General features: G+C 43.4%; 1 protein-coding gene across 13 annotated transcripts in view; it reads left to right on the top strand.

The window, feature by feature from the left end:
- BIN1 (bridging integrator 1) overlaps nucleotides 1-25,038 on the top strand; it is a 97,603-nt gene extending 72,565 nt beyond the window's left edge. For 3 of the 13 annotated variants that reach the window (XM_009557389.2, XM_054070193.1, XM_054070198.1), the window contains 8 exons: nucleotides 1,336-1,486; nucleotides 5,463-5,591; nucleotides 8,321-8,428; nucleotides 10,144-10,167; nucleotides 13,700-13,792; nucleotides 14,570-14,680; nucleotides 15,931-16,032; nucleotides 19,441-25,038. In XM_009557389.2, the coding sequence (XP_009555684.1) occupies nucleotides 1,336-1,486; nucleotides 5,463-5,591; nucleotides 8,321-8,428; nucleotides 10,144-10,167; nucleotides 13,700-13,792; nucleotides 14,570-14,680; nucleotides 15,931-16,032; nucleotides 19,441-19,548 (826 nt within the window). In that variant the 3' untranslated portion in view covers nucleotides 19,549-25,038. Of the gene's footprint in view, nucleotides 1-1,335; nucleotides 1,487-5,462; nucleotides 5,592-8,320; nucleotides 8,429-10,143; nucleotides 10,168-13,699; nucleotides 13,793-14,569; nucleotides 14,681-15,930; nucleotides 16,033-17,212; nucleotides 17,264-19,440 lie in introns of all 13 variants that reach the window. The other 10 variants (XM_054070195.1, XM_009557403.2, XM_009557396.2 and 7 more) reach the window with 6 other exon arrangements.
- Nucleotides 25,039-25,748: the final 710 nt, after the last annotated feature.

Genomic DNA, 25,748 nt, shown 5'->3' with positions numbered 1-25,748 from the left:
CTTGATGTCCCTGCAGAATCAGGTCTGCATTGCTCTAGTTGTGGCTCTGTGCCAGAATTTATTGTCTCAAGTTGTAGGAAAGCATCTGTTACTTTCAGCCTTCTCTCAAGGCCTTTAACTCTTCAAAGAATTGCAACTTGAGGCAAAAAGTGGAGGCAAATATCACTCCCTGTAGATGAGGTTGCATGGTCCTCTTGCAATATTCTGTAATATTCTGTTTTCAGCTGTATATAGTTTTGCCAAATTGTAAACATTTCTGCTAAAACATCCCTTACAAGAGACTGTGCTTCTTCATAACTTGAGATAATTGATGAGTTGGTTTTTGGGGAGCTGAATTTCAGCCAATATGAGTCAACTGTTGCTGGGAAAATGATTTTACCTTTATCCCCATTGAAATTCTCTGGCAACCAAGTTTTTACTAAATCTCTCATGATTCCATAATTTGAAGCACAGAGTTGACACTTGGCCAGGGCATGCCCGTAGGGAAAGGCGTGTGCCTCTTGCCATTCCTTTGAAAAATCTGGCTAAGTTCTGAACCAGCAAATGTCATTGACGTGTGTTCCTTGCATCTTAATTCCTTGAAGAATCTCTCTTGACTGTGTGTCAGAAACAGCCCTGGAATAAGGACCAACTGGAAAGGCAAGAACAGAAGGGGTTTATCATTGAAAATGAGGCTGAGGAGACATGCCGTAATAGAGAAATCTTTATTAGTGGCCAGAATCTCATTGTTTCTTTGCTGTCTGAAACGATCTTTGAAACCTTCAGCTACTTTGCTCCTCTTCCAGCTTATCCAGTTTGTACCATGTAGAGGAATATGATATTCTGTGATTACAGCCTTAATTCAGGTTGTGAATCTATTGGCCGTAACTCATGCTGGTGTCAGTATGCCATCATACAAAAATTATCTGTAGAGTTTAAAACTGAATGAGCCTCACAGAACTCCTTCCCCCATCTGCTTCACCAGTATTGAAGTACTATGACTTAATGTCAGGCACTTATATTACAATCTAGCAGAATTAAGGATGCCTGTTTTTTTGTTTGCTTTTGTTTTACTGTATCTGAGGCAAAGTATATCCATGCAGTGGGGGGTGAGTAGCCTGCTGCACAGTGATGGCGCTGCACTGTGTTGGACTGCAAGGAACTCGGCAAAGACGCTTCTCAGAAGCTTGTAGAGGCTCCAAATGCCTTCATCACATGTTTGGGCAGTGCAGCAAAGAGATAACATAGGCCACTGATCTGTCCTGGTTACCACAATTCTTCCTAGGCCTGGCTCAGACTTTTCTTCTCTCTCTTTCTCTTTCCTTCTCTCTCCCTGTCTCTCTCCACTTCCTTCAGTGACAGCACCCCAGCGAAAGCAAATAAAAGCCCCTCGCCTCCACCAGATGGATCTCCCATCACCAGCCCTGAGACCAAGACTGTCAACCATGAGCTGGAACCGTCCGCTTTGGAAGCACCTGGGGCAAGCATCCCAAAGTCGCCATCTCAGGTAGTGTCCCCATGACATTGACCGCGTCTCTGCAGTATGATTGCTGATGGCACAAGCTCCGAGAGTCAGATCCATCAGTTGCATTTTTGGACCTCTTCCAGCTACTGACCACAGAGAATATGACATGATGGTTGTTCTCCTTCACTGGTTCCTGAGAATTCAAGTTGTTCTTTTGTCACCTCTATATCTTATAGGGAAGAACTAAGTTGTTTCTGAATGCCTGTACAGGGGAAGGTCAGGAGTACGTTTTGCTGTCTGCTAGGGTGGAGTTGTAGCTAGGCAAGGAAGTTTTTTCTTTACATTTGAATTAACCTGGAGAATTCAGTGGTCCAGTTTCTTCTCGTGAACTTCTATAACTGAGGAAGGTTCAAAGAAAAAAGTTTGATATTGATATGGATAAGAACATCTGTACTTTACATAATGTTTTACTTTAAGCCAAAGATAAAATATTATGTTAAAAATAAAGGCATTCTGTTCTTATGCTCTGAAGAAATTAGGTGGATACCAGGAAGAAGACTGTTATATGGAGTCTCATACCTTCCATCTGGCCTTTGCTAGTCCTTTCCTTACGCAGGAGCTACCCAGCAGCTTGTTTAAAATAGCGGATGTAGTTTCTGCTGCTCAGCATATCTGATGATATGTTTTACTTCAGGATTTAAGGAAAATAAAACATTCACTTCCTCTTCCCATCCCTCTATTTTTGAGTGGGGGAAAAGCTTAGTAGGGAAAAGTAGTAACTAGGTCAAATTTATGTCTGGTGCCAATCCTTGCATTTCAGTAAGTGGGACACCAGGGAGAAGTCTTCCAGGAAGAATTAAAGCTGAGAGGGGTTCTGGCCAAACTGGTAAAAGAAAACCTATTGCTTCTGAAAAGAGAGGGGAGCAACCCAGAGCTTCATTGCTGTTGCCCTGTGTAGCAGAGTGATCCCAAATCCAGGCCTGTGGTGTAGGCTGTCTCCTGTTTCTGGATAGCCTCTCGCAATATTTTTTCATCCACTACATTTTTTTTCAGTTTTCAGGATTATCTGAGGATAAAAAGGGGATGTTTTGTATGTTGGATAAAGGGTCTTTTCCACTGCTGTGAGATGTGTGGATGCCTGGTGGTGTCTTTTCTGGACTTCTCCAGGGTCTCTGCACTGCTCAGCATTGCACAGCCTAGAGCAACTTCACCACCACCCCATCTGGGAATGGGTATGGGGCAGAGAGGATAGCACATCCAGAATTGCCTTCCTGTTTTTTTTTTTTTTCAGAGATTGCCATAATTTGATTAAAATCTGGAAGAAGCAATTATACAGATTTATTGAGCTGTTCACTGCAGATTTCACTCACCCTGCCTGTGGACTTGTCTTGCTGAGTTTGGCTTCTTCCCCTTCCTTTAAGTAGCACACATAAGCCTTGTTTTTGCCAGCTTGCAAGTGCTTTCTCATTCACTTGCTGCCATCCTGCCCACAGGAATGAGGCTGGAGGCACCTCTTGTCAAGCAAGCAGAATACTTCATTGTAGCCCTGGCTGGAACCTCAGATAGCCGCAGGCAAGACTGAAATGGTATTTGCAGCTAATGCTGCCACCACATGGCAGTTTTTTCCCAGTCTGTATTTAATTCATTCTCCCAAGCCTCACTACGGTGAAGAACAAGAACTCAGCTCTGTAGGTACTAAGAGATTAAGCTGGCTCTGGTAGGAGGGAAGGCAAGCGTGGAGTTTTCGTATTTGGAGCAGAGACTGATGTATGTAGGGATAAAAACAAGAAATGAAGAATGTGTTAGCTTGCCAGCCAGCTGGAAAGCACGAGTGCTCAGCTTTAATATTGAAATCTTCACAGGTGTCATTACTTTTGTCCTATAGGTAAGTGACTTGTTCTAGGGCCCTCCTAGGGATGGTAGGGGCCTCATCTTCTCAGGGAAGATGGAGCAAAAAGCAAGTACAATTGTTTGGCCTCTTCTTGCAAACCATAACCAAGGTCCATGGAGAGAGAAAACAGCAAAAGAAGAGACACCAAATAAATAGTAGCTACATTATGAACTGATCCCTGTGCCAAAAAAACCCTCCTTTATTCTTACTGTCCTTTAAATCTCAAACCCAGCTTACTTCTGTATTTTGGAAGAAGTGACTGCAATCAGCACTCTGTACTGAGTAGTTTCATGATGACCTTAGGACTTCAGAGGTCTGTGAAATTTCAAAGGTCAGACTTCTGCTCTCAGTTACACCACTGAAACACTTTAATGATGTTTTTGAAATCAGTGCCACTATGTTGGATTTGACAGTTAAAGCTCTCTGGGATCCAAAGCAGCAGAAAATTTTTAGAGGATTTGTTATATTTTAGGTGAAGTTGTTCATGCTTGATGAATTTCCAGGTATAACCCAACATCAATATGAAATCCTGTTGTCTTTGAAAGTGTGGTTTTAAACTGCTGTTGGAGGTTATGCTAGACACGAAATGCTAGACATGAAAGTGGAGCTCTCTAATATATTGGAAGCAAGGGGAATGACTATTTTTGAGAAATAAATAGTAGAAGAGTGGGAATCTTTTTGACTTTGAAGTTTGTAATTGAAACCTCCTATTTCTGCAGATGGTGGCTGTGTTCTGAGAATAGTTTTACTGTGAAATTTCTAGGCCCTTCTTGCAACTAGCAAGAAGAGGACTTTTAGGAAGGGATTGTTCTTGTGTAATATGGAGACTGCCTTCTGCAAACAATGAAAAGTTGGAAGTGGACACACTACTTCTATTGTTTCCCATAGCCATATCTTCTGTGAAAAATGTGTTTGTGTACTTGCTTGCACTCTCTAAAGTTGTGTTAACCCACTAGAAAACTGAACATACCCTTAGCAATCTAAATAAATGCATTGTAGAGCTCAGTTATGTGCTGGAGCAGTGTGAACACAGGACTAGGAGTTGGGGATTGCCTGACACTGATATACTGGGTGCCCCTTGGCAGGTCTCTGAGTCTTGCTGCCTTGGGATCTTAGATACAAGATGAAGATCATGTAACTGTAAAATATAACTGTAAGTGGAAAGCATTGTCATTCCTGAGCATTGCTGCAGTGCTGGGAATGCAGTAGTAGCTCCTCAAAATTTGATTTGGTGTAGGAATGATCATTGAGCCTTAGACACAGTAAAATGTGGAAAGAATGTGGATGGGGTTGATCTAGGGAGGGTCTGCTACAGCTTTGCATGGTATTGTGGATGCCATGTCAAGACTACTCTTTTAGCGTGATGGTGGATGTTAGGATGGATTAGAGTTACAGGGCCAGACTTTGTGATGTGTTCTCTGGGATCTCCATTAGGGAAACACAGCTTCATTAATGTCAATACTCATTGGTGAAACTGAGAGCAGAGTTGGACCCACAGTAGTCATGGCTTCTCAGGAGTCTGAATTGCTCTTGCCTAAAGCTGAGAAGTGGTAAAACACTGTCAAGAGCTCCTTCAGAGTTTTTTTATGGTACACTGATAACCAATGCACCAGAGAACCAGTGTTGGGCAGATGAGAGCCTGTCCTCGTGATCATCTACCCATAACAGGACAAACTGAATCTAATCTCTTGTTCCCTTAGGTATGGTAAGTACAGTGAAAGGAGGCAGTGCTGGCCTGGTCTATTGAATTGTGTTTTCAGTAATTGATCTGCTCCCTTCCCAGTGGTTCTTTTGAAGGTTGCACATGCTTTAATTATGTATGCATGTCCTGTCAATGCATATTAATTGTGTTACGCTTCTCCTCTGCAGAGGGAAACTTGCCCACAGCTGAAGTGTAACTAATGATGCTAAACCTTCTCTGGAGGCGTGTAGTGTTTTTATTGTTTTGTTTCAATCTAGCCCTTCACCTCCCTTCCCTCTCTCTTCAGATGGAGTTGATTGGACCCTGCTCTATGCCTGTGGTTGTGATTTCCCCCAACTTTGGTTTTTGTGGCTAACCTGGTTCCTGTCTTTGGTTTTTTTGGGTGTCGCCGTCTGTGCTGTGGCCGTGCGCTCACTTGCATGCAGTTGAGGAAAGGGCCTCCGGTGCCTCCGCCTCCAAAAGTCACCCCCTCCAAGGAGATCAAGCAGGAGAACATCATCAGTCTGTTTGATGACAATTTTGTCCCTGAGATAAGTGTGACCACCCCTTCGCAGGTTAGCTGCTATGCCCTGCCTTATATTTGTCTGCTTCTAAACTTTTCCTTTTGACCTTTCTTCTCTTTGGAGATGTCAAGCCATGAAACCTGGTCAGGTGAAGGAGGAAGGCAAGCTCAGCATTGGACCTTGGAAGGCAAAGAGTTAGATAGGAGGTGAGGGTGGCTAGGAGGCAGCTTTGACTGACACATTGCCCTTTAACAGCTTCAATTTGTAAAAGAAACAGGAGAAATGCCACTGGTGAAGATACCAGAAAGTAACCACTGCGTTTGTTCAGCAGCAATGCGCAAGAATTGTGACTCCCCTTACATCCCATGGTAAGCTCTTCCCAGAGCCACTGTGTGGATGAAGCATGTATTTTCTCCTCTTGTATATCTCCAAGTGCTGACCCTGGCATCTCTGCCAATTCTGGGAGAGGGCGATTTTGTCCTCTTTGTCTTCACGTATGGGTTTTGTGTTTTAAAGACCACAGCTGCACAGGAAAGGCAAAGAGGAATCGCATGAAGTTTTCTTTGCGGAGAATAGGTGCTTCCAGAGCAGTCTGTGCCTGCTCTGAATTCAGAACTGCTGACAGTCTGTCACTCTTCACCAGCCAGCAGTTCCCATCAGAATATTTCTTTCTTGTCATAGGATACCTTTTGAAGCTTTGAAAAAGGAAAAGCATTTTCAAATTATTTTCCTCTTTACATTCCTTTTGATTTACACCACTGCAAGAGAGGATGCCTAGGTGAGGATGTGTTGGATCTAGAAGCATGGCAGTCCTTATATATGTAGGAACCTGACCAGATTTTTGGCTGTATCGTGAGAGTCCTGCCTCTATTTTTTAAGTATATGTATAGATATATATAGATATACATGAGTATATATATTTTTTATTTCCTAAATGCTTGTTAAAGCACAAGTAACATCTCTATCAATGCTCATCTGTGACTCATTCTCTAACCTTTCCTTGCATCATGCTGCTCTGTTGCCTTTGGTTTACCACCTTCTACCCCGCTGCTGAGGAGCAGAGGTGCAGTGAGGAGGGAAGAAAGTCCATGTCAGATTTTGCATTGCAATAGATAAAACTTGCAGAGCAGAGAGATGATTTGACAGCAGTGTTGGAAGGTGGGGACCACAGGCAGCCGAGCAACTCTATAATTTTCTGTGCTTCCTTCTCTTTAGTCATAGTGGACAGCTCTGTCAACCCTGTGGTTTGTATTATGTATTTGCATGCGAACACCACCCCTTAGTCAGAGGTACTCTTCTGCACCTGATCAGTGCTCTGACCCAGGATGGGATCTGCTGTGACTTTCAATCAGGTGGGAGTTCTGAAGGCGCACTCTGGCAGAACAACCTTCACTGAAAAACCCAAAAACTGCTAGTGTTCAGAGTGTTGCCCAGGGCCATTCCTGTCAGCTTTCTTAGCTCCAAAGAGCTGTCTTGTGGGAGATCTGTGTAAAAGCAAGGTGTGCTGGCCCTTGCATGTAAGTCTTGAATAGCAGGTAAGATTATTCCATGACTGAGATTTATGATGTCTCACTACCAAACAAAACTGAAGATTAGGAATGGAGCCTGCCTGATGGGTGGCCTGGATGTGCTGGGGGAGTGTACTAGAATGCCAGTTGGTTTTTGCATACTGCTTGGTGTTTATTACTGTGAACTGGGAGTGTTTGCTTCATTGTCCTTATCCCTGTTTTACCTCAAAAAGACATGTTGGTAAGGGAGAGAAAAATCTTTAAGAGAACTGAAGTAAGTGGAAACTGGAGGAGATGAAAATGGTGGTGATGTCGGTTGTATTTGGAGGATGTTCTCTTAAATCGTCTCTTGCTACTTTCCAGGAGTTTTTCCATCATGGGGTTATGATGTAACTGTGGACACCAACCTGCCATGCTTTGTGTGTTGCTAGAAAGGTTGCTGAAGGAGTAGAGCCAGTGAGCTGGGAGGACAGTGGGAACAGGGGTAAATCTTCCTGGTCTTCCTGGACAGAGCAGCTTCCTCTGAAGCTGAGTAGGAAGGAGTGCCTTGTATTGGTTGGGTTAAATCTGAAAACCAAAACTGACAGTTCAGTTTTGAGTACTGATGTTTGATGCCCTTTGTAGTGACCATTTTGTTAATGGTAGTCGGCACATGGGCCATTATTGTCTTAGCTAGAGTGTTAATCAGTCAAAGGGAGTTATTCTGCTGACTTTGAAGAGTGATCCAAATCCCTCAGCTAGGATGAGCTGCTATATTCAATGTTTTTGTCAGGAGGCAGAAGTATGCAAGTTAGCTCTGAGGTCTCTCAGACTTGCCTTCCAGCAGATTGAGTGGTTTTCTGCCTGGATCCATGTTCCTGAGATAAGTTGTATGAATGGTAGCTGTTCTGTATGTGGCTGAGGGAGTCTGGCCTGGGCCTTCAGTACAAAGGCAGCTGGATGAACAGATACAGAGAACAGTTATAAATAGAAGAGAAGCCCTTTTGAGTCATCAGGGGCAGTGTCAGGTCAGGTTCTTACACTGTCAGCTTATTTGGCCAGGTGGGAAGATGAATGCATCCTGTGGGAAAGGCTGAGCTTTGGTTTACAGTGGCACCCATGCAAACTGCCTGTGACTATAGTTGCCAAGCAGTTGGGAGTCAAATCAGGTTTTGGATTTCTACCATGCCTTCTGTGCTTACAGCTTTAGCTCCCGGGTGTCACATACTCTCCCTCTACTGTGCATGTGTGTGTCTAATGCTCGTACTGCTTTTCTTCCTCACTGCTGCCAAGTTTGATGCCCCTGGGCCCTTCCAGGAGGGAGCCAGCCTGTTGGATCTGGATTTTGATCCCATTAAACCAGATGCCACTGTGGGGAAGACCCCCACACCCGCCTCCCAGGTTGGTTCATATCACCATTCCTTCTCACTTCATAACTGACTTGTTGCCAAGCGTGGTGTGACCTGCGCCCACGTGAGTGATAATGTGGACCCAAGCTCTGGGTGCTTTGCAGATGGGCACTGTGTTCTTCTCTGCTGAATGTGTAAGTCCAGGGAGAATCAGGCAGCTATTAGCCTGGCCACAGTCTGGCCAGGTGTTTGTGGGATGCTTATGTTTTGCTCTGATGATCTACTGACTGACAACTCGTTTAACTTAATCTAGGGAGGGACATACATTAGCATCTTCCGTATACTATATGGATTTAAACTGTTTCTTTGTGAATGGGAATTCAGCCTCAGTTCTGCGCTCCTGCTATAAATTGCTCTCAAATGGATTTTTAATAAACAGGCACTCTGGTAATCTGCAGTTACTTAAGATGAATAAAGCTGTAGGTGGATATTCAAGTGATGTGAAGCCCTTTTTTTTCTGGGTATAGCATAGCCTCTGTAGTTCAGAAGTAGCTTCGTTTCTAAGCACAGTGCTGCATAATGCAGTATCAAAAAGGAAGATGCCTATTACTGGTCTGGCCTGTATCTGGTCCTGTCTGCTGTCAGAGGCAGGTGGACTGTGCTTTTATGTCTGAATGGCTGGAGGCTTTGAAGTGCATCCTGAATTGGCTGTTGTCCTTACTGAGATTTTCTGTTTAATATGTATGAAATGGTTATTTTTTGCCTATTATAATTTCTAATAAATGTAGTTGGTATGTTTATGGTGTTTCTCCAATATCATCATGTCAATTAGTCCTGTATGACAGTTTTGTAGCCATAGGACCTCTCTCATTATAGAGGCATTTAATTCTAAATTAAAATACTCTATCTGTAAAATACTAGTTATCATCATAGTTTGATGCACACCAGTATGGCAAGCTACCACTTTCTGGACCTTGCAGTGGGCAGATTGCGTGTCTGCATGCCTGACTGAACAAGTTGTATGTGAGGATAAGCTTTTTAAAACATTTATCTACTGGGATTTTTTTTCCCTGAATCACCAGTCATAACTTGGATAATTGGGTATGCTGGCATAATATACGAGTATAAATTTGACTTAAAATTGAACCATTTGTAACTCTTCCCACAAGCAATAAATATTACACTGAGTGGCTTTTTCAAAACTGCTCAGTAGTAGCATATTTGGCATTCCAATGTATTTATTAGCTTCAGAAGTCATTGAAAGAGAGAGTCTGAAATCAGTGCTTTGTAATGGTAACCACAATACAAAACCTAGCGAAAGCTACCTCATTTCAAAGCAGTCCGATTTATTTCCTGTAGGGTGGACACTATGGCAAAGAGGTTAAGATATTTCACTCCAGATCCAGATAACAGTTGAAGTCTTCTGAAATCATTCTCCTTCTATTGGATGTGGGTAGATGAGAGCATATTTAACCCTGATGGATCACAAACTCAAGAGATGTTTTTTTCTTGCTATGTGGTCTGTCTGTCTCCCTGCCTACTAGAGAGAGAAAAAAACCTTACTCAAACACCTTGGTACTTAAATTTGAATATACAGTGGGGAAGGGTATATAAATTCAGGTATTAAAAAAAAATTTTTAAAACGTTTAGAGATAAGCACTGTTGAATGTGTATGTCTGCTTCAGTCTGATCAGCATCTGTAATGTTTGTTCTCACTGAAATAATCACATGTAAACGTTTTATTTTGTTGCTCTTTGACATGCTTAGTCTTTACCTTGGGATTTATGGGAGGTAAGAACTTCATGGCTTTCATCTCTCATGATGTGCTGTGCATGTGCTAGTGTCATCTCTGTGTGCATATCTGTCTTCTTTCCCTCTCTGCTTTTCACGTTTGCAAGTCAGGTTGCGTGCTCTGAAACTTAACGTCTCCACCAGTGCACCACCCTGTTGCCTTTCTCTGCTAATCCACTCATCTTTCCTTTGCCTTGATAACACGATGTTTCCCTCAAACTTGATCCCACTGTGGCATCATCCTCACCCTTCACTTCCTAGTATTTCTTAAATTCTGTACAACCTGTTGGTCTTGTGTGATGCATAAATGTCTCAGCTGCCCCTTGTCCTTACTGTCTATACCATTGGGTAAACATACATGTTTGGAGTTATCTGTGGTATTTGCTGTTCATTGACCATTGTTGCCATAAAAGCTGATATGAAATAGCTCAGCCTGTGTCTACACTGAAAGTTAAGCGTGGGCCCAAGACTTACCTGGCATCTGCCTCAGCTGTGGCTTTAGAGCTCGCTGACGAGGGAGACCCTAAACATGCTCTGCATCTGAACCAAAGCCATACTGACATTTATGCCGTCTATATATCTCAGGCCTGAGAGGGTCTCAAAATTGCTACAAATTATCCCGTTGGGAGAAATTTCAGGCACAACTACTTTTGAGCCCCTCTGGACAACCAGCCAGCAGTGTGCACAGAAAACGCTTGGTCTGGGTACTCCAGCCTGCTACTTGAGCTGGCTGTGTGCCGTGGTGTAGATGTAAGCACATGACCTTCGCTTATGCTGAGGAGCTGAGTCCTGCCAACCTTCTCGTTCTCAAGGGCCAGATCACCACTTAGAGTCAGTGCTTTGGAGAACGTGGCTTAACTCTTGCTGAGAGCCTGGCCCTAGGACTCACTGTGGCCAGTGCTCTCCTTGACATCATCTTGGGTCACATCGAGACAGATATTTCCCTTGTGTTGTATCAGTCATCAGTGTTTAACATCTGTCATTCCTCTGTATGTGCATTGTCAATCTGTCTTAGTAAGAAAGAAAAGAAGTCTGTGTTTTCACAAGGAAAGATCCTGCACCTTCCAAGTGGATGGGCAGGGTTGAGGTGTGACTGTATCTGAGCTGTGCTTACAGTCTGGGTTGTAAGAAGTGCTTTGGGCCATTTCTTCTATCCTAGGGACAGATTTCACCCAAAGGACAATTTAATCCATGGGGGATTGCTGCTAGATCAGATATTCTCACCATGCCATTTCTTACCTTGGCATACCATGCATGGTCAAGGAGCAAAGCTCCCGATAGCTGGAGAGTCTTTCTCTTGCTCTCCAAGTCTTCTGAAATGTTTCTATTCTAATGTTGTTCTTAGCTGGTGGTGAGTGCAGCCTTGTTTCATAGTTACGTAGCACTTTATGCCATGAGGTTAACCACTGGGTAGAGAAGCTTGGATGCAGCAGAACTCAGTTCTGCAGACTAGGAAACTTGCATTTGGTGTGTATGCTGCTGCTGCTGCTGGAATAATGGAAGTTTTCAAATCTGGCAACAGCAGTAAGCAATTCTTCCTCTTTTCCCTATAGTATCTTTCCATGACTGTAAATGCTTTTACCAACCTTGGGGTGTCTGCAGGTACATAAAATAGAAAACTAAGTAGCTGATGTAAGAATGTCCTTTGAAATCCAGGGAATTAATTAACATTCAGTTTCTCTGGTTTATTAAGTACTGTTTTTGCAAATTAGATGCTTTTGAAAAAGGAGCTCATGTTGAGCTCCTCTTCACTTGTCCACATAAAAACCATGCTTTGCCAGATGGAGTTAGGCTGGCGTCTGTCTCAGTTCCAGTTTTACAGAATCCAAATAAAAAGCAACCTGAGAGTGAATCTAATTAAACAAGAGAAGCCTTTGTAGCATTTCATATGCGTACATTTACCTTGGTACTGCCAAAGCTGCCGTGGGAATCATCTGCAGGATGGGAACAGCTCTACTGTTTATAATATCCTCTGGCAGTACAGGTCTGTGGACATGGTAGTAGGGAGACATGAGAAGGATATGCTAAGAGAGGAAACCATGTGTTAAATAGCACCATCAGAACAGCTGAAGGTGAAGTAATGGCTTTTTGTTAGATCAAGTGTTTATTTCTTTGTTACTGTTGCTGTTACTAGAAAGATACTTGGAGCATTTTGCCAGTGCATGGCTAGTAGCCAGATGGTTATGGGGTTAAGGGTTACCATAGTCATTGCTTTTCCCTGGGCTTTTGTAGAGTTGAGACTGTGATAATTGCAAGACTAGGAAATTTGGACAATGCCTTGTTTAGAATGTGGTTGTATTTAGAGGTATATGTGTGTCATAATTTAGCTAAAGCTGGTTTATTCACAAGTTTTAAAAATGAGAAATCTCTGTATAGCTCTCTCTATTGTGCAAATATAAAGCAGATATCTGGTTAGATTCTGCTGAGGCGTGCGTGTGCTATCTAGTATAGGAAACAAGGGGGTATAGCCTGGCCATAGGGACACTCGGGCTGTAAATTAGACCCTTTTAAGATTCTTGTCAGGAGTTTTTTCAGGTGCTGCTTGGCCAGTCTCCCAAGGGGCCGATCTGCAGCGTTGCTGCTACCAGCTCCAATTTACGTTCTGCATTGCTGTGGCTTTTGGAAGGGGCAAATGAATATATTTAATTTTGTGTTAAAGCAGAGTTAGTCTGACTTCAGGGGGGCTAGAAACTTGAGCTGCTGAAAGCATGTTAGAAGTATTTGGTCTTTTGTTGTGCACAGAAATCTCTGTCCACAGGCTAGAACAGTCTTCTGCCAGGCAGTGATTCGTAGGTGATGCTGAATATTTCTCCCTGATGGTGGCAGCTTTTGTGCATTAGGAACTTCCCTCTTCACCAACACAAGTGCGCACACACCATGCGGAATGTCCATAGCAATTCTTACTAATAGGGTATTCACAACAGACTCCAAATTCATGACTCTTTGGGCCTATACAAAATCAAATTGGGTAAAAGTTAGGTCAGTTTTCAGTTAATTGAGTGCCAATGTCATGTAGATGCTGGGTCCAGACTAAGTTCCATATCTAGACATGTTATTACAATGTTTTCCTGTTTTGGGAGTGTGTAAAGGCTTAAATATTCCTTGATTGTTGGTCCTTGGAAGCAGCCTACTGGAAGATCCTTGCCCCTTGAAATGCAAGCAAACCTGTATTCACATGCAAGTGGGCGATCGATTTGTAAGAATAGATACTGTGCATGTGTAAAGTAGATATGCGATTTAGATCATGAAAAGAAAGGGGCACACAGGATTTCTGGCATTTCATTGATTTCCTGTGGAGTATTGCTTGCTATGTGGCTGGAGTAAGGGAATGCAGGCTTTACAGGCTTTTTCACTGGGTTGCAGAGAGAGGGAGACAGAAACCTAGCAAGACCCTGAGGTTTCTCACCTATTTGTCAGCAGATGGCAGCAGTCAACAGCATAGAGCTGTTGGACAGGCTGAGCTGCACTTCACTGCACACACACGTAGCTGCAATGAGCATAACTCTCCACCTGGATGATTTTTGTATTGCAGCCTGCAGAAGCAGCCCATGCAGGAGCTGAAGCAGCTGGATCAGAAGCAGCAGCTGGAGCTGAAGCATCTAAAACTGAGGCCGATTCAGGATCGGTAAGCAACTTGAGAGAAAGCAGCTCCTCTTCCCCATCACATCCTTGTCATATGCACAGGGGGGGCTGGGAAAAGAGATGTGTGGCTGCTTGGAGAAAAACATCCCTGCCACTACAGCAGTTAACAGTGCACTTATTCAGAGGCCAGATCTAGCTGTTGCATTTCATCTGTTTTATGCTTAGGGAGAAGCTCTGCTGGAAGATCCACAAAAAGAATTGTCCCTTCACCCACATTATGAAGCCAGCCCCCACAGCCCATGCTGTGCTAAACTTGTGTTGTCTGCTGGATTCCTCCTTACTTGCCATATACTTTACCCTGTCCTCTGGGCTCTGCCTGTGTGTCCTGAATATCCAGGGTTCCTCTTTTTCACTGATGCTGCTACCTTTTTAGGTGACTGGAGTAGGTCCCATCTCATGTCCGCTTGGTTTCTGTAGGCTGTTGCGTTTGAGTTGCCTTTTCTATGAAGGATCTACAAGAACTGTCATGACTGCAGTGAAAGGGATACGCTGGGCATCATGGTCTGAGAAGAACTCTAGATCTGCTCTGCCCTTCTGCAGCCTCAAGCTAAGGAAGGCAGGAGCCACATTTCCTGCCTTCTCACTGCTGCCTCTGCTGTCCTTTGGGGTGTTTTTGTCACTGACTAGTGTGTTGGGAAAACCGTCTGAAGCCATGGATAGGGTTGGGATGTAGATCCTCCAGGGTGCAGGGCTTGGAGCTGTGATTTTGGATTATCTTAATGTTGTTTTTTTTTCTTCCCTGGCTGTTGCTGCCTACCAGAGCGCTCTGCCTGCTGTAGTTGTGGAAACTTTCCCTGCTGCTGTCAATGGCACCATGGAAGGCGGTGCTTCGTCTGAAAGAGCTGACATGCCCCCAGGGTTTCTGTTCAAGGTGAGTGTGTTAGGCATGTAGTTCCTGGTGACTCTTCCTCAGCAAGGCCATGGGCTATGCCACATTGAAAGGGAGAAAGAAAGTTGAAAGAAATACACCTTCTTCAGGAATCCAGCTTCATGCAGTTCCAGATACGTCAAAGGACTGTATAAAAGCATTGGTGTCTAAACATCTGGCTGTGCCATGCAGCCAAACCCCTCGTTCTCTCTGCTGCAGTTATTTCTGTCTGTAGTGGTAGTCAATGACAGTGACAGACTGGATGGCAGTTAAAAAGTCGTGCTCCAAACTGGAAAGGTTAAACTTTGATGCAAGTGGCAAATGAAGGCGATTTGGAAACACCAGCAGGGATAAAGGACAGTGTCTGATGGAGGTAGGAGTGATTCTGGATGAGGATACACCACAAAATTAATGTGCATAATGGAATACGGTAGCAAGAAAGCACAGATGCATCATGCCCTGAAAGTTAGAAATGGATCTCCTGCTATAGGAATGTTTTTCTTCTCATTTAATCATGTCCATGCATTGCTTTTTTTTTTTTTTTTTTCCTTTTCCCTGGGAGACCTACTAAAAGCAGAAGTACGGCAAGACCTTGAAGAGTGTTAGGAGTCTCATTACATTTATACTGGTCACAGGCAGCATTATAGACTGTAATGCTTGAAGTGGAGAGCTGTGATTTGAAGTAGAAAAGCTGTAACACAGTTGTTGATAGGAATTAGGCTGAACACCAAAGAGAAAACATGGCAGGTTACAATCACTTGAAGATCCAAGCTGATAATCTTCTCTGCTTTTGCTGTGATAGAGATGGAAGCTATAATCTCTAATACTCTAGCAGTGCAGCTGCAAAAAGGTTACAGGGCACCATTTGAGTAAAAACAAGCTTTCTCCCTGTGAGTTTTTTAGATTTGTACCAGTGGAATTCAACCCTCCTAAGGAAGGACAAGGGAGGTGCTGATGCATAACAAGTTAAATGAAACTTGCCAGGATCCCCCTGTGGTAAAGACAAGCTACATGTGAGGGTGTATGAACAAACATGTAGCCATTCAATTAAGGTTATTCCTGTAGATGTGGCATTTGTGATCCAAGCTTGCCTTGCCTTGAGCAGCAGCTTGGATCAGATGACCTCTAAAGATGCCTTTCAACCTGAATCATCAACTGAATTAAAGAAGTGGAAAGCCTTGTCACCTGTTACAGAGCTGAGTGAGAGAAGGCTGGCCTCACCCAAGCTCTGTTCTCCTGTCTTCCACCCACAGGTCCAGGCCATGCATGATTACACAGCCACTGACAGTGATGAGCTGCAGCTGAAGGCTGGGGATGTGGTGCTTGTGATTCCATTTGAGAACCCTGAGGAGCAGGTGAGTGGGGAAGACAGGGTGTGAGCCTTGGCTGGGAGGAGCTAAGGGGATTTCCAGAGGTGCTTCTTCCTCCACTAACAATCAGCTGGCTGGCTGCAGAGCCATCAGTTTGTGGCTGGGAGCTGATGGGAGAGACGGTTATACTTGAGCTTGAGGTTGGCTTTCTGCAACAGAGAAGGGCTGTGCTTGTGATTGGAAAGTGGGGACATTATCCTGCATAAAGACTGTGAAATAGCCATGGCTTCCTGTCCCTATCAGAGCACTGGAGCCAGTGCAGTGGCTTCCTTGTCCCAGGAGCCCAACAGAGCCCATACTTTGCCTCCTCACTGCTCCTAAACTCTGTGAGCACTGTAGTGCAGACTGTGGCATTGGTAGGAGTGAGAAATGCTGGAGCTCTCGGAAAGCAGCTTGCTGTGAATGATGTCTTGCACTTCAGCATAGTAATGCCTTTTTCCAAAAGACAATGTTTGGTCAGAAGATGGCAGCAGAACCAAAGACTGGATGTAGTTGCTCAGCCCCACAGAACAGTCTTACTGTCCCATCTCCAGCCTGGATTTAATTGGCGATGTTTTTCTTTATTCTGAGCTATTTCTAGAAACCTCGAGTAAATCCTCCTCAGCTGATGTTTGAGGGCTTCCAGCTGATAGCATCTGCAGCAGTTGTACTACTTTGGCTGGGGGAGATAGTGATTTTATAAAATTCATGCTCAGATCTCCGGGTTTTTGTATGGAAAAATAAGGGAATTCTGCAAATTGGTGCAGTAGTCACCAAGCTCTTTGTGTTTAGCCAAGGATAGACAAGGTCTAGATTCCACAAAGGGTAAAGGGAAGGTGATGTAGTTCACTGGCCACAGAAGACGTGGATCCTCTTTGTGGCTCAGCTCTTGGCTTTGTGAATTATGAAGGAAGATCTTGCTGCTGCTTGTGAAGTGGGAGCTATGTGTTGACAGTTCCCACAGAGCTAGATGCTCTGGAGGAAAGGGTTGTATGGGCAAGAGGCAGCGATTCCTTCTGGAGACAAGACTGTTCACTGAGTGGGACTGCCTTGCACAAGCATTTGTGAGCATTTCTTTCTCAGAAAGCTTTCTGGATGGGAAATGAGTGGCAGCTCCCCTGCTTTCTGTGGTAGGAGGCGACATTTGTGGAGCAGAGTTTTTCAATGCCCTATGTTTGCACTCTAGCTGGATGTGGGTGCAACAGCCATGAACTCGAGACTCTCCAAGCTGCAGAGGGTGAGCTCTGAGTGTTGCTAACATGGTGCTGTAGCTTCACTGAAGCCCTCTAACCCTCCTACAGTTTATCCTGTGCTACGGCTCATTTTCCTAACCCTGACCATACCCAGCCATAAATTGTTGGCTGTTAACATGTGCTTGAACCGTGCACGTGAGTGGAGGAAGCTTAGGATAATAGACTGCGATCCATGTCCCCATCTTGCAGCTTAGGTGTTGGTTTGTGGGTACATCAGGCATGCCTGGATGAATCTCTGTTGATAAAATAAGGGGTTAAGGACAGCAGTGATTCTAAGCTGACACTTCAGGTGACATGGTTCAAAATCGGCAAGGGTGAATCTGAGACTTTGAGTCTAATCCCTACAGCTGCTGAGGAGGTCGTTTGTAGCAGGATGCAGTGGGAGTGATGCATGCTGTATGGCACAGACGCTACGCTACGTGCAAATGGCTGTGCTTTTGTGCTTGCTGTGCTGTGAGCTGGAAGCTGCCTTCCAGAGAACAGGCCCCAGTATCTCCACCTAGTCATTTGTCTTCCTGATTTATGACATGTCAGACCTTCCTCAGCACTTGCAGCTGGCTGCTGCACATGGGCTCCCATCCCATGCCATTCCCTTGATGTCTCTTGAATGCTCGAATCTGAGGCAGCAGCAAGGGCTAACCGAGCCTGCAGGCACCCAGTACAGCCTGCAAGGAGCAGGGAACTCAGGTCTGGTGGCTGATCTGAGCTGCTGCTGCATGAATGCACAGAAAACAGGACAAGAGCAGAAGCTGCCAAACAGCAGTAGAAATCAATACATGCCCTGGTGAGGGCTGTACCACTCCTGCACTGTGCAGGCATGCTTTTAAAGAACAAGTTTCAAGGGAGGTGTTGCTTGGCCTTTGGTAAATAGCCAGGTAACTCTTGCCAATTCCAGGTAAGGAGAATTGTCAGAACAACTGTGTGAACTGGAGACCTACATACCTCATTTCCCCATAGCTTGAAACATCTGTCTTCCTGACTATTTCTGCCCTGGCAAGTTATGTGGCTGGTGTAATGACATATCTTTAAATGAGCCAGGTGCACGCTCATCCAGGAGGGTGGATGCAGAGCAAGCTGCCAAGCTGGGAGGTTGTGGTCCCCCGTGCAGTCCATTGCCTCATTGCCTATGCTTAAGCCATGGGCTGCCTCCCTGCAAATGGGTGGGCACATTTGCATGTTGAAGGGTGCTTCCATGGTGGCAGCTCCAAGGTATGCGGTGGATAGAGTAGGTGCACATGTGAGCTGCAAGTAGTGCAGCTTTCCCGCATTGAATAATCTTGTCTCCCTTGTGTGCTTCAGATAGAGCTGAAATATTGGTGCTGGACAGCCTGCAGAGAGCAGGGAGAGGGTAGGAATTTTGGTTCTCCTCCTGAGCAGATTCTACCAGGCAGGACTCTATTTGCATTCCTGTTTATAGATCTGAATGTTTGGTGGCTAAGGAGGACTCTTGTGTGAGACCTTGGGTCTAATATGACGTATAGCACAGTTTGGGGAGTCTTGTCAACCATGTCTTGCATCAAACCCAACAGCTTGTTTGGTTTTGGGAAGATGGATTGAGCTCTTCAGCTCCCCATTCTCATAGACCAGATTTTCAGCTTAGCAAGCAATACTTATTTGCCTGCGTCAGCTCTCTAAAATGCTCATCAGCCAGGTGCCACGACCAGACTAGGGGATAAGCACCTCCAATGAATGATCCTTTCCAAAGACCCATGGCAAATGAATGGGTGAATTACATTGCGGAGATGCCTGTCTGTTTTCTGACTGGGGAGAAATTTTTAGATCCCTCATGATAATGAAAGGTGGAGCAGGTGGTTCCCATCCTGTAGCTCTAGAGACTTTGTTTGGCAGAATTTCTCCTTCAATGGGTGTAAACCATGACATGTTTCTATTACACTTGCTAATTGTTTACAATTTCACTGTCTCCAGGTACTCTGGGTCAGAGTTTTGGTACTGACTCTGGTGGGAGAAGCGGCCTTCTCCCTGTTTAAAAGGGAGTGAAAGCATTTTTTTCTTTCTCCCCCATCCTTGTCCTGGATTGTTTCCAAATCAACTATGAGCATGGCTTTGAATAATGCCTTGACACCTTCTTGTCCTGCACTCTCTAAGAAAGATCCCTACTCACATCTATCCATCAGCATCTGCTCTCTGTCTTCTCCTCCAGGATGAAGGATGGCTGATGGGTGTGAAGGAGTCTGACTGGATCCAGCATAAGGAACTTGACCAATGCCGAGGGGTTTTCCCAGAGAATTTCACAGAGCGAGTGCAGTGAAAGCCCAAGCCCACCAGCTGCATTCCTGCTGGAAGAAAGCAAGTCTCTTCTGGTAGATAATCGAAAAGAACAGCGAAATGAAGAGAGAATTTTAAAGGAAGAAGCCTGAAATAAATGTCAACTTAAAAGGGTGTGTTCTTCTCAAAGGCCAAGGTTTCAGAAGTAAATTGAAATTCAAAGTGTTATCAAGATATATACATATTAATAATAATAATAAGGCAAGTCAAATACCCTCTTCCCCTTTGGTTTTAACAGCATTTGGATTCAGAGGACTGATACAGAAGCAACTCAGTGTGGTTCTCTAAATACTGCAGTGACTGAATTGGCGACATGTTGGTCTGATCCCTGGAAAGGCAGTATTTGTCTAATAGCTTGGGAGTAGGAGCTGCACTTGCTTTCGGGTGGGTTCATCTGTTTTGTCAAAGGTGGCTTGCATGGCAGCCGTAAAAATTCAGCCTTCCCTACACGTTCAACCTACTGTAGGCCAAACTTTTTGTTATGCTGTTGAAAAAAATATTTAGTGTTATAGTGTTCACCAATACAATGTATGTGTGCGCGTGTGTGTATTTTATTTTCTTCCTTTAAAACAATGTTACACAAACTGTGATTTTGTACATCTAAAGAACAGAAGAAACTACACGGAAAGGGCACGGAGAAGATGAAATATATGAAGCTGTGCTCAGTCTGAAGTTCTTTCAAATGCAGGCACCTAAAGTATCACAGTAGTATCAAACTGTGAAGTAAATGCTAAGGGAATGGACAGATTCAAGAGGAGAAACAAGATGAAACAAGCAGATGCCATTTGATGGCTGGGGAATCATCTAACCCCAAAACCCTGTAGGTAGTTTCAGAAAAGCTTAGATTCATGTACATGGAAGACAGCTGTCAAATTTGGCTGGTTAGAAAATCTGCTTTTAAAGAAAAAGTTAAAGGGAGAAAAATTTTCTTCTGAAAGAATGTTTAAGAAAAACACTGAGGAAAAAAACAATTTGCTTTCTGTGGTTTTAATTGGCATTATTTGTGGAATTGTATTTCTTAATTTTCTTTGAAGAGTTGTGTAAGTGAAAAGTTGTTAGATCAGCTTTCTCCAGTGCTGTGCTGGTGATCAAGTTAACTTCTATGAAAACTGGACTCTTGTAATACTCATTTAAAATGGCCGCATGACTTCATGATCTTTTAATGCAGTAGAAAGGAAGGCAAGAATATCAAAGTGTCAATGTCAAGAAGACACTCTGCAGTCTAATACTGATGCTGAGACCTTTCCTGTACCTTTCCTTTGCTCCTGTTTGTTTTTGAGTTTTGTTCTTTAGTTTAAACAAGCAGATGTCAAGGCTGTTTCAAAGTGCATATTACACTTGTTAAAATAAGCTGGCCTGACCCTCCAAGACTCTAAAAGTCCCATAAAGGTACTTTAAACTTTACTTGAATAGTGATGCAGCTGGTAACCAGGTCAGGCTATTACGGTTTTTTATGGCTTCCCCTCTCCCTGATCTTGTTGCCTTGAAGGGATTTTTAACAGTGAGGTTACCTCCTGCTGCAGAGGGATAGAATCACTCTCTGAAATAATCTTCCTGTTAGGAGCTGGCATTTGTCAAAGATGCACAGAATGCTGACACACACTACTGAAAATTCCACTTTTTCCGATCTGTTTTGATTACTTCTAAGACAACAGAAAAAACATTGTGGGCAAAAGTGGTCCCATTTTTTTTTTTTTTTTTAAATATACTTCAGTGTGAAGGATCAGATTTTGGTCAGAAACAGTATTCTTGTAAATGCAAGAGTTTGTGGAGTTCCTCATGCTTGGTAGATGATCTATGATAATTACAGCAATGTAACAGGCATCAAAATCTGTCCTGTATCCAGCTCCCCCTCTTGTTTCAGTAAATGTGCAGGAATTTATATTTTGCGTCACTGTTACAAAAGCCAGTAGTGTTTAGGAGTAATTGCTCACAATACAAAAGGACTGGATTCCGCAAGTTATGGTGTGGTGAACCATTGCTTCAGGATAGTGCCCTGTTTGATTTTTTTTTTTCTTTTTCAACAGAGTTGTCTTTATTATTACTCTTTTTGTGTTTTTTTTCCAAAATATCTATTTTTATGCATTTGTGACTCCCATTACTCCTTTAAAGAATATTCATAGAAAAATATACATTTAAATATACATAGAAATATATATTAAAAGGTGGGTTGATCCAATTAACATAATGCTGTCAGCTTAAAATGTTTATTTTTATGAAAAACCTGTGGATTGTTTTTTTTAAAAAATTACGAGGGTTTTCTTTTTTTTTTTTTTTTTTTTTTTTTTTTTTTGTCTTGCAAGTAGTTCTTCCAAAGCAATTAGAAAGCTGTGCTGGTATCTAATTTATTGTGGAGTTTTTGCTGGTTTTGTTGTTGTCTTCTGCTGTGTTTGAACCAGAGGACTGTCCCAAGAAAGATTCTTGTAAGGCCTTTTCATTTTATTGAGCTTGCAAAGCAACTATCCAGTACTGTATTGTCCCTGCAGAAGTTGTAACACTGCAAAAAAGGGATATTGTTTTCAGGTCACATGAGTAATGCTCATATACTACTAGCGGGGAGGGGGAGATTTTACATCTCTCTCCATTTGCTTCTCCCCAGCCCAAAAATCCCATCTCCCAGTCCCCCTTGCTTACGGCAGGTAGTGTGGGTTACTTGGATCTTGCATTGCTCACAAATAAGTGGTGTCAGCACATCTCGGTCAAATTCTGAAAATGCAGGATTGGACCCACAGTTTATAAATTGCCTTACGTGAGAGTAGGATGGCATAGTGGGAAGCTTGTAGATGGCAGTGGTGTTTGGAGCCAGGAGATACCTTATCTCCTGGGTCGTGTTCAGCCCATTCTAAACAGCCACAACTCCTCCCATTTTCAGGTTTGTTTTTTTTACATCTGCTAAATACCTTGATTGGTTGGTTTACCACCAGGTTGGTATTACCTGGTGAAATGAACTTCCCATTGTCTTTGGCTTAAGACTGACTCAAATAGTGAGAGGGATAGTAAACTCCCGAGTAGGCTGTGCCCACAGTGATTTTTCAGTTTGCGGGCTGAACTGAAAAATTTGGGGAAAAAAGTTGTAAGGGTGACCTGAGACAATTTTTTTTTTATTGTTATTTTTTCAGTGAAATGAAAAAGGGAAAAATGGAAACGTAAATCCCCATAAAAAATCCTTTCAAACCAAAATGAAACATTTAATTTTTCGGGTTGCTTTTTAACTTTTTAAAAAATATTGTGATGTGGGTTATAGCAGGTTGCTTTGACACAGAAATGTGAAACCTGTTTGAATAGTCTTTTTGCATTTGCCTTTTTTTCTTCATCTGATGACTGGTTTCAGTTAACCCTAAACTGTATTTTTTTGGTGAATACATTATCCACTGAAGATAACGTAGGCCAAGAAGCCTATCAACCCATTCTGTTCCACTGACAGTTACACTGGACACATTTCAGGGATTACCTGGTATCTGGCCCAGCAAAGCTGCTGTTTTCCCATCTAAAAATCTTCCACTTGATTGTTTTACTGGGTGAACAATAAAAGCATCTCTCATCCTGTGCCGTCGACTGGTTTTGTAACCTGGCTTAGAAGTACATTCTTGGTCTATCTGTCAGATGTATGACTCTAGATTTATGTTGCTACTCCAATTCAAGCCTAATCCCTTTGTGCAGTGAGAATTATTGTTTGCCCAACTGATAAAAAAGAAATAATGCATTACTTTTCCTCCCTTTTTCTATCTTAGCAATGTCAGTAATGTATATTTATTAAAACTGGGAAAAGGTCACAGGGTAAAGATGAATGCATTGTTCCAGGCGGGACTCCTGCATACTCTGTGCTGCTTTTCATAGGCATTCCTCAATTGTCTGCTTTTACCATGTTTGCTTTTTTTAGCTGTGAAGGTGGTGTGGTAAAAGGGGTTATGCAGGCTTCATTCCAGGTGCTCAGAGCTAGTCCCATTTTGCATTCTGTTTGCCACAATCCTGGAAATCACTGGCTCCAGGTTTCTTGTTTGCAGTCACAATACCCACCTTCCAAAGACTGGCCAAGGCAAACAACTCCAGGTCAAAGGGATTTTATTTTTTATTTTTAATGACCTGGAGCATGTGCAGGGCTCCATATTCTGCCTGGAATTGAGCCTTTGCACAGTATAGTTTTGTAGCAGCCTCTTGAAGGGAAAAGACCCCAGGCTAAGGAGATGTTCAGGGAGGGTGGAGCAATGATGTGTATCTCTTTCATTGTGAGACGATTTTCTGAATGCCTCTTGGCTCCAGGAAGGTCCAGAAAGCCGCAATTTAGGGCTGATAACAAAAAGTGAGTGATCAAGATGTGCATGGTCAGTATGATAACAGGTGTGTCTCTCCTGCAAAGGATATTGGATTCAGAGTTTCTTCTTCCTTGCTCTGTGCCAGATAGATTGAATGTTTTCTGTCACTATTGCAGATGTTTTGGATGCTGTGCAGTCCATACCCTAAGACAATGAATGTCCTTTGCTGGAGGTTCTAGGAAGATCTGCTGATCTTCCACAGGCCGCACCTGTGTGCTTCTAATGCAGTAGCCTCTGATTTCAGTAGCTTCCGTGTCTTTCAACATCTGTCCTAGCTGCTCCTGCTTCCCACCCTCTCCTAGGCTCTTTGAGGATGATAGTAGCATAGGGCACTTCCCACTAGCCTGAAGTGCAAGGCAAGAAGATTCACTAACTTATGTCTATCACCAAATCCTACACAGTGCAGCTTATATTGGGGAAATAATAATGCTTATATTGGGGAAAACAAGTGACGGCTTTTCTTGTCTGAGCTGCCAAAGGGAAGCTATTCCTTGCCACACAGGTACCATCACTCCTTGCACTGCTGCAGACACCTTTCTGCTTGCATGCTCTGGGTTAGACATTTATGGGTAGCAAACTCCTGACAGAAAGGGGTCCTGTGTGTGACCCTCAGGGTTGGGTTGTGCTGCCAACCCTTGGGAAACTTTGGCTCTGTGGCTGGCACAGGGGGGGGCTGAGAATTAGAAGACTATTTAAGAAATTTTGTTTATGAAACGAAATAGTGAAGCTACAGCTTTGAAGACTGGTTTGTATGAGCTTGTACGTTGTGTCTTATGGCTATATTTCTTTCTTCACCTATTTTTACAGTGTATTCTGCTTATCCTGTCCCTAGTCTGCATCTCATGTAGATGGCCCCTACTTGAAACTTGCCAGATGCAGTCCTTGGTTTATTGCTTCATTTTAACTGAGTCAAATGGCAATGACTTTGGCAATGTATTGGCAATCTCTTTTCCTTCTGTTAATTCAGTCTCTGAGTTTAACCACAGTGACCTGAGAAATGTTTGGGGTTTGAGTGTTTTTATAATTATTTTAATTTTTGTTTTGTTTAAACAAAGCTGAACAATTCCCATTGTATTCAGAGCTGTGATGCCCAGTTCCAGTGACAAGTACTAGATGGATTTGTCCCATTTTGTTTCTTGGCAATGTTCAGAAATATAATTTGTGTCATCTTAAGTCCTGCGTCAGTTTTTATCTCTCGCGCTCTCTCTTTATTCTTTCCTGCCTTTATATTAAGAAGCTGAAACAATTCAGGATTTCTTTCTCCTCAAAGAGGTGAGTAGCTTCAAAGAGGCTTGGTTTGTCCAGGCACCATTAACACATGGGATGGAGAGGGCAATGCTGGTCTTTCCTTGAACAAATACAACAGCAGGACAAACTCGTCTAGCAGCCATCGATAGCCATTTCAGTCTGATGTGAGGACCTGACGCCAAGCAAATACAATGTATAGAAGGATCTGCGACCTTTGCTTTTTAGTAGCAACTAACCCCAACTTGATGTGCTCTTCATCCTCTAAGGCAGGTTTGTTGTTGGGAGCACGACATCACATGGGTACTCTACCCCATCTGGCCAAACATCTCCCTTCTCCTGGTTGGCACACGTGGGTGAGCTCTTAGTTTCTGGGCTGGTTTTGGGGTCTGCTCTTTAATAGGGCATTTTCTTCACCTGTAGCAGGGGATGTTTCTGCCTTTCACCAGAGTGCTTTGGGATCTTGGAAAGAAGGGATTAGAGGGATTCACAGTTCATAGATGGCTGTTTTAGGGCCACTCCCTTGGATGCCTCATTCCAGGTGGGCTCAGTGCATATGGGACGGTGTGTAGGTAGGAAGTGTTGGCCCAAGGTTGGAATATGATCCTATGCAAATCGGTGCCAA

This window comes from Cuculus canorus, chromosome 6, assembly GCF_017976375.1.
Source record: "Cuculus canorus isolate bCucCan1 chromosome 6, bCucCan1.pri, whole genome shotgun sequence".
Lineage (NCBI taxonomy): Eukaryota > Metazoa > Chordata > Aves > Cuculiformes > Cuculidae > Cuculus > Cuculus canorus.
The sequence above is the reverse complement of the archived record's forward strand: the minus strand, read 5'-3'. Positions and strand labels throughout refer to the sequence as shown.